General features: G+C 32.1%; 1 protein-coding gene across 1 annotated transcript; it reads left to right on the top strand.

Moving 5' to 3' along the window:
• Positions 1-353: 353 nt before the first annotated feature.
• Gat-a (GABA neurotransmitter transporter-1A) lies at positions 354-7,600 on the top strand. Its single transcript, XM_018541990.1, has 9 exons — positions 354-506; positions 989-1,289; positions 1,425-1,611; positions 3,297-3,564; positions 4,331-4,705; positions 4,940-5,242; positions 6,067-6,234; positions 6,317-6,509; positions 6,711-7,600. The coding sequence occupies exons 1-8, from the start codon at positions 354-356 to the stop codon at positions 6,404-6,406; spliced, it is 1,845 nt and encodes a 614-aa protein (XP_018397492.1). The 3' UTR covers positions 6,407-6,509; positions 6,711-7,600.
• Positions 7,601-9,583: the final 1,983 nt, after the last annotated feature.

The raw sequence follows: 9,583 nt of genomic DNA, 5'->3' as shown, positions 1-9,583 counted from the left end.
TATGAACTGCACTGTCCACATCAAATATGGTGAACTAAAGCAGGAGAGAGAGAGAGAGAGAGAGAGAGAGAGAGAGAGAGAGAGAGAGTGTGTGTGTGAAGACGGCTATCTTCTCTCATTACACGGTTGAATAAAAAGAAATAAGATCGACTTTGCTTTCTGTTTCACTCATTTTGTCGACTTATCACTTTAGAGCAAGCAATTTGTGAAATTCATTTCGCAGATATCGTGTTATGTCTCCTTACCATCTTCGCGTTTGAAACGACACTGGACACTCGATAATTAATTGGAGTGCATACACGAGCAGAGACATCGAAAGATAACTGAGTGTGCCCATCACGAAAGCTTCAATCATGACAGAAGCATCAAGGGATCCTGAAGTGGCTGATTCAGAAAACACTGACAACGGTAGAACAACGTTAAATCTAACTTGTTCAACATCCAACAAGAAACCTCTTCCTGATCGTGGAACATGGAGCACCAAACTGGATTTTATCCTCAGTGTGGTAAGCATCATTATAATATATAATCAAATCTTATACTCAATGCATCATTTTCTTTAAGCATATATTAATGTTGCCAAGTATGGAAAAATTTCGCTGAATTAAATCCACGTTTTGGAATACTTTTCAGCAAAACTTCAGCGTTTCAGAAAAAATTCAGTTTAATTTCAGCAATTTTTCAGTATGTCAGCAGAAAAATTCACTTTCAGTGAAATTTCAGTAAATTTTCAGCAATTTCGCTGAAATATTCCAAAACGTGAAATAATTTCAGTAATTTTTTTCACCAGGATATAATTATTGATAAAAAGCATCAGGGTAAAGCGATATCACAAAACAAAATTTTGTAATTTTCAAGTATATTTCTATGAATATCATATTGAGACAGAAAAAGAATATGCCAAAAAAACAGTTATTTATTTTAAAAATATAAAGATGTTAACGCTAATTGTATTTTGATATGTTTCCATTTCATTATTTTTTTTAAGGTCGGGCTGGCAATCGGTCTTGGTAATGTCTGGCGATTTCCATACCTATGCTATAAAAACGGCGGTGGTGCCTTCTTAATACCTTACTTCTTGACACTGTTTCTGGCCGGAATACCCATGTTTTTCATGGAATTGGCTCTCGGGCAAATGCTCACAGTAGGCGGTCTCGGAGTTTTCAAAATAGCGCCGCTTTTCAAGGGCATCGGTTACGCCGCCGCTGTCATGTCCTGTTGGATGAATGTCTATTACATCGTTATCCTAGCCTGGGCGATCTTTTATTTTTTCATGTCAATGCGCAGTGGTGAGCACATTAAATTTTATCTACACCGAAAAATTCCCTTTCATGTAATATCTCGAACATTTTTCATTTAATGATAATGATGAAGAACAAAACTAAAATATATTGAATAATGAGTCTATCTTATACGATCCGTAGAATTGCCTTGGGGAAGCTGTAACAATGACTGGAACACCAAGAATTGCGTAAATCCTTACGACAGAAGTTCGTTGCATTGCTGGAGTCAGATCTCGGCGAGGAACGGTAGCGTCGTCAAGATGTGCACACTCAATCATATTAATGTGACAGTAACGGAGCTTACGGATCCTGTGAAGGAGTTTTGGGAGTCAGTATTAATTACAATTTTCCATTTACTTTCGAGTACGTTCCAAGTAGCAGACACAAAATTTAGTTTAGCTTTTGATCATTTATTGACCACTATTAGCATCACTAATTGATGTTTTCAAGACATTAAAATGACGGTTTCATGTCACAGATAAATTACATCATACTCATAATGATAAAACGACAACATATACATATATAATCAAAAAGGAAAAAAATTCACCGCAGTCATACCGCAGTCTATCCCAAATCATATATTAGCCATATATCTAGCACTTATACCTTTATGATTGTACGGACCCCATCTTAACTAGCTAACGCTAATTATTCATGAGAAAAGTTCAATTTTTATCGTGTCGAATATTCCGGAACAGTAAAAAAACTGTCATAGAATGTTCAAATATTAATAAAATGTTCAGAATAATATATAAACATTTTTTGTATAGTATATCACAAAAATCACTCACTCGTGAGTAGGTAGCATGTACTCTCGTTTACAGACCTTCAGAAGAAATGCATTAAAAAAAGGTTTTCTATAATAGTGCAGTAGAAGTTTTTACGTTTTTTTCCGGAATTTTTTATAAAGAATCCATGAATGAAAGTTATTACTACTCGCCGGCTCGCGTAAAGTAACCACGGCAGTGTCGCTACACTTGGCTTAGCGCCGACACACTATCGTGTCTCTAGATCAGATTTTTAATATTTGAGCAATGTTTAGGAACTTTTATGTAACAAAACAAAAATAAAAATTATCCTCGATAGACCGCTTTAAAGTGATAGATGAAAAAAAAAACATTCGCGCATGGCATTCATTATTGAAAACGAATTGTTGAAAACAAATATTTAAATATATATATATATATATATATATATACAAAATGATTCTTAATTAATATACTTTGGCTACAGCATTTTCCATTGTAATATTACAACGGTCGCGTTCAGCAGACTCAACTGTTGCGGATCCGTGAGCGCTCACTGCTAAATTGTATATGTATCTTTTATATCATCCAATAGTAGCGAGCGCTCCGCAACAGTTGAATCTACTGAACACGATCCTAATACGATATAGTAGAAATTATAGATATTATCTTATTAGAGATATTATAGAAATTATATTTTTCTAATTTAATATATTTTTTTAAATATATTCTCTATGAACTCCTGTTCACCATTGTGCTATTTAGGGGATTGCTATATAATTATACATACGTTATCCTGGTACTCAAAACTGCTGTTATAAATATTACTACAATAACACTATGATATACTGCAACAATATTACTACATATGTTGCAAAAATATTTTTGAGGCTTTCACTGGTGTTTTCTTCATTAAAAGGTTTAAGATTTTAAAAGATTTAGGAGAGAGAAATTTTGGATCTGCTGTCTAATTTATTTAATTGTAATTATCATTTAGTTAAACAAAAGGACAGTTAATAATCATATGATATAGAAATAATATTTTGCGTTTCACATTATTTAGTTAATGTGATCGAACAATAGAATCGAACAATAGAAAGAAAACGATCTGAAATCGATATTACAATAATATTTATTAGTAACTATCATTATTGCATGTATGTTATATACTATACTTTTAAAGAAGACTTCTAAAGTATTGCTATCTGTGCATTATTTAGTTTCAATAATTTGCTAATATATATTTTTGTGTCTAACTTTTCAGACGGCGTGCGTTGCAAATCAGTGATGGTATTGAATCCATGGGCAATATTCGATGGGAATTGGCGGGTACGTTGTTACTAGTGTGGATAATTTGTTATTTTTGCATCTGGAAGGGTGTCAAATGGACTGGCAAAGTTGTCTATTTCACGTCTCTCTTTCCATACGTGTTACTCACTGTTCTTCTAATCCGTGGTATTACACTACCCGGCGCTATGGAAGGCATTCGATTTTATATTAGTCCAAACTTGTCTAAACTACGAGAATCCGAGGTAAGTTATTTTCTTTCATTTATTAATTTTTGAAGTTATTAGAAGGGTCGCGACATTCTTTTTCCGACTTCGAATGCAGCCTGCTCACCGAGCGATTGGTTTTACTTATTATGAATCTAGCCATTTACGATGTTCAACCATTCTCGAAGGCTGATGAGTTTCGAAATTCATTCAAAAAAAGTGTCGCGATTTTTCTGGCAAGTGTACACATCCAGGGTAAATATTCTACATATAGGAGATTAGCCATCTCCAATGACCTTGACCTTGACATATATTGTGTCTGGGACCAGACGGTTTTTGCTGATGCTTGTTGTTTGTTAAAAAGTTATAATCATAATTATAAAATGGTAATAAAAATTACCTTTATAAATCGGATAATATTATGGGAGATAATGATATGAACGACATTTCGAGCGAAGTGAATTCCATCTCATCTCTTCCCTGCTACGAGGCGTCCATGCAAAGCGAGGTCTCTACACCCTCCTCGCATCCTACCTAGAAAGTAGAAACTTACATGACTTTTTATGCAAAACGAGATTGCCACTTCACCTCTCTTTCAAGCTTCTTCTGAAGATCACTCAGGTTCAAACAAAATATATGTCAAGATCAAGATCAGTTGGAGATAGTTCCTCTAAACAGAATATTTATATCATTATTTAATAGCATTTTGATAATATCATTTGAAATAAAGTATAAGTTTAAGGATACTTCAAGAATATTTCAGATTCTGTTTTTCAGAATGCATTTATACAAATTAAATTCGTAGGTATGGATTGACGCAGTGACACAAATCTTTTTTTCGTACGGTCTCGGACTCGGCACTCTGGTGGCTCTTGGTAGTTACAACAAATTCACCAACAACGTTTACAAGGATGCTCTGATTGTTTGTTCGGTTAACTCGTCCACTAGCATGTTCGCGGGTTTTGTGATATTTTCGGTGGTTGGTTTTATGGCGCACGAACAGCAGAAACCGGTCGCCGAAGTAGCCGCTTCTGGACCAGGATTAGCCTTTTTGGCTTATCCATCCGCTGTTCTTCAACTTCCGGGCGCTCCGCTTTGGTCATGTCTATTTTTCTTCATGCTGTTGCTTATTGGACTTGACTCCCAGTTTTGTACAATGGAAGGCTTCGTTACAGCTATGGTATTTTCTTAAAAAAATACTTTTGTTTTTTATGTTTACGTTTTCTTATTTGTATCATCTAATCCTTAAAAAATTATCAAATTTCAAAAACCTACATTTTTAAATATAAAAAATAAAAAAATATTAATAAAAAAAATTAAGGAATTGGGTAGAGAGGTTACTTTTCTCCTTAAATTATATTGTTAAAATATTTAACTTAATTTTCGACTATTTTAATTGCTCGATTTTTTTCAGGTGGATGAGTGGCCGCAGCTGTTACGACGTCGCAAAGAGTTGTTTATAGCCATCGTGTGCGCTCTGTCTTATCTCATCGGATTGTCATGTATTTCTCAAGGTGGCATGTACGTTTTCCAAATCCTTGATTCGTACGCTGTCTCCGGCTTCTGCTTACTCTTTCTTATATTTTTCGAGTGTATATCAATCAGTTGGGCGTTTGGCGTAAATCGATTTTATGACGCCCTTCGCGACATGATCGGATATTATCCTCTTATGTGGTGGAAATTTTGCTGGACAGTGACTACGCCGATGATTTGCGTTGTAAGTAAATTAAATTTATTTATTGTGTATGTCTGAGAAGGATCAAATGATTTGAACCGACTACTTTCTTCTTGATTATCTTGATTGAATTAATTATATATAGGTACTTTAGTAATGCTGAACATTCTTTTAAATTTTTCTTAAAATAATTCTTTGATATAGTACAAGAATAAAAATATTATATTATATTACAATTAGATTTTTAAATAGCAGAAAAAGATGCAGATTAAGTGCTTATAATGCTTTTTAAAATACAGATTAACGAATTTTGTTTAATACAATTGATTCTTGTCTTTTCCGTTGAATCTAAGTGTGTAAATTATATTACAAAATAACTATAAAGTACTTTAAGTAATCTTACTGAAAATACCTATTATTCTACAATATTTTTTGCATTTCCTTTGTCTACGTATTCTTTATGTAAATTAATTTTTTTTTCTACAAAGATATCAAGAATTTCTGTTAATTTAAACAATTTAATAAGTTTTTTGTTTTCAATCTCTTCATTTTTAATGATACAAAAATTGAAGATAAAAGTTGTAATAATGATATCCAAAATTGAAACTTACATAACATCGCGATAATGATCGTAGAAAGGAAAGTCATTTTAAAGGTCAAAGTCTCAGGTAAAACACATTGAGCCGTTTAAGCTATGGACCACTTCTCTTCAATAGGTGGCGTTTTAAACATAATCGTGATAAAATAAAAAAAAATAGTGAATTTTTAGAAACTATTATAGCCTATTATACACACACACACACACACATACACACATATATTATATATATATAATTTATTTAAATTTATATTTAATTTAAATTTAGGGCGTATTTGTCTTCAATCTGGTTCAGTGGACACCTATAAAGTATCTGGATTATGAGTACCCATGGTGGTCGCATGTGTTAGGCTGGTTTACAGCGCTATCTTCTATGCTATGCATACCTGGATACATGGTTTATGCCTGGATGACTACAACAGGCGATAATAGGACAGTAAGTATAAATAAATTAGAGAGAAAATTTAATGAGAGATTAAAAATATATTTTATTTAATACAATTATTTCTTTCTTGCAGAAATACAAATTGTTAATTAAAATAGAGGATGACGTCGCGGCTCTACGAACAAAAATGGGTCAACCACCAGTCGAGCTAACGTCCCTCTAATTTCGCTTCGATAGGCAATGCACAAGCTCGCCTAAATAAATAATACAATTGTTATTATTTTGTAATTAATTGGTCAATTGCAAGGCATTAATAAGGATTGAAAGTAATGAATTCCTAATTTTTAAAATTCTGGGGAGCGACTTAAACAAATTTTTAAATGAAAATTTCAAACATTATCTTCTTTATTCGCTTATAAAAGTAAATTCTACTGAAAATAGAAATGGGATGGGAATTAATCCAAATGTTCCCTTTATCGATTCTTAATTTTGCTAATTTCTCATAGTATACTCGTTTTTTTTTGTAGGATATTGTGCTAACGATTACTGTAAAAGAACACGCACGACTGCGACAAGTCGTCGATGTATGGTGTTCTTCATTCAAAACACGATTTGACGCGAAGCGGAGAGCCAGCAATTAAATAAATGCCGGAAATCAACACACCCGACACTGCCCTCGGTTCCCCTCTTTACACCCAGTCGACAAAAAACTTCGCTGGCTTTGTACATAAATTATTTATTTGTCATCGTGTAACTATCATAACTGCCACAGAATAGGTGACGCAGAAGATCGCGAACATCCACGACATTCTGGCTGAATGGTCGAATTCATCATTTAGGATTAAACGCAATATATCGGAATGAATATCCGATTGTATCATCATTGCACTGAAGCTATTTAAAACTTAATTTATTGGATTAATTTATATTCTAAAATAATATCCTGTTTGTGCACAGGATACCAAGTATTTTCATCACTTTGAAGATAGTTTTAAGGACCTAAGTTACACGTGATTTCTTTATAGATAGTTGCCGAATATATTGCCAGACTATCGTCGTGCTCATAACATTCGCAGTGAGTGACAGTTAAGTTAATTGTTTAGTTAGTGCTAAATGGTATCGGTGCAACTTGCAGCTCTCACATGGTAGCAATACCCGATATCATTCATAAAACTTATATCGTAACAATAGCCGTATGCAATAGCCGTTCGCATTTATTTTTGCGTCTATACTTTCGCATCAATTTAACGCCGTAATTGGCGAACAAAGTGTGGCTACGTCTTTCTTTTCAAAGATTGTAATAAATTTCATATTATTATTTTATTATTAATATTATTAATTTGCGATTAATTAACGTAATGCGGAGCGTTTTTTCCATGTAACACTATAATCATGAATTATTGTAAGTGACAAATACAACGACATAGTATCTATAGATATATTAAAAGTCTTTATAGCTAAATCTTCGCTGTTTGCGAATAATTTGTATTAATAACACAGAGTTACCAATTTTAATTTAAAGTTAACAAATTACGATATTATATACACAAAACATTCAAAATCACCTTTGATTGATTGTGAGTACATTTCAGCAGGTTTTCGTCAGCAAATTTTGGTAAATGTTTTATAATGATTTAACACTTTTTTTAAATTAAAATATTGTAGAGAAAATATTTCTAAAATGTATTTATATGTATACATTGTTCTATATGAGAAACGTCCAGAGTATGGCGACTTCTCAACTATATATTTTCGGAGTGACAAGAAGACTTTGATCTCTTTTTCCAATATAAAAATGGATGTGATTACATTTTACGTACGAACTGCTTTGACTGATGGGACCGTATTTGGAAAAAAGGAATACTACTCCGATATGTCCAGAACAGCCTCGCAATAATATTAAGGTACATTTATTCGTTTCAACTGTTAGATTACATTCAATTTATTAATTACGTTTCAACAAAAATTAATAATTAGTGTAATATTAATTTGTTACAGATATTTGGCAATCAGATATCAATAATTTCATGCTGTGCTCTTTAATGCTACTGTGGCTCTAGCTTACAGAAATTGGATCTTATATATAGATCGACTTTCAAAAAAGAATTATACAGAGGTATATTGGAACTTGCTAAGAGAAACAGTTCGTCTCCCAGAAAGTAATTAGGAAACACTTTACTATTTTCTTACCGATAAAGTCTTTCAAATGTCTACCAATTCACGTAATGCAGCCTTATCCGGACAGGTTTTTAGATAATCATGTATTTTCAACTATCATTTATTACGAGCCAAAAAAATAGAAAATTTAGAATTTTTGTAGTTAGTTGGAGGATATTTATTCCCAAGACCAATTCTGTTAATCTAGATATCATTGATAAACTTGTATTAGCAGCAGTGTTTATATAATACAATTTTTTAGAAACGAGAAACGATGAGTGAGCACCGCAGAAGCAAAAATATAATTGTCATCCTCAATTCACAGATAGACAAACTCGAAAATAAAGAGATTATAATCAAAGAAGAATGGCGATTACAATTGTAAAGTGATCATTTAAGATCCGTCGGAAATTGCGGAGAACATCGAGGAGAACTACTTATATGATGCGGAATATTCTAGCGTCATACTTCATGACACTTGCTGACGAAGTTCCGTGACAATAAAAATATATACACCAAGAACTATAAGTATATTGTAATGTGACATAAAATAGTTAATGTATTATATTTTTCACATAAAATAAATAAATATCATTATGATTATATTATAACGAATATTATAAATGATTATAAAATTTTGTTAAAAAATTGTTTTTTTCAAATAACAATTTTTTTAAATGACAGCATTATATCAAAATTTTCATACGTGAATATATATAGGATCATTTATGATTCAAGCATATTGTGGAATCTGAAATGGAAAAACGTATAAATAACAACTGAGAGAACTGTATTTAATCTGTATAGATTTATTTACATTTTTTTTTTGATAATATAATTTATGATATACCACGCAATTTATAAGAATAATAAATGATAAAGTTCTATGTTAATAAAATTGCTTCATATCTGCATGTTAGTATACATATACATACCTTATATTAATATTTACAATTAAAAAAGCTGTCTTATACATTCTCCGCATATATGTATATACAGCGTTCCTCCTGTATACTCGGAACAATAATAACAAACTACAATTGCACTATTAGAATACATAATTTCTACACTCTCTGGATAATATGTATTAATAAATTCTCTTTCAAGTATCTCAAACAGGAAACATTTCAATTTCTAATTTGTCATTACTTCGTAACTACCTCGAGTTTAAATAAATCAAAATAACAATTGTACAATGAAAATTTCTCATATCGCTGTTGTGCTGTCTACTAGATAAATCTTG

The sequence above is a fragment of the Cyphomyrmex costatus genome, unplaced genomic scaffold (assembly GCF_001594065.2).
Source record: "Cyphomyrmex costatus isolate MS0001 unplaced genomic scaffold, Ccosl1.0 scaffold300, whole genome shotgun sequence".
Classification (NCBI taxonomy): domain Eukaryota; kingdom Metazoa; phylum Arthropoda; class Insecta; order Hymenoptera; family Formicidae; genus Cyphomyrmex; species Cyphomyrmex costatus.
The sequence above is the reverse complement of the archived record's forward strand: the minus strand, read 5'-3'. Positions and strand labels throughout refer to the sequence as shown.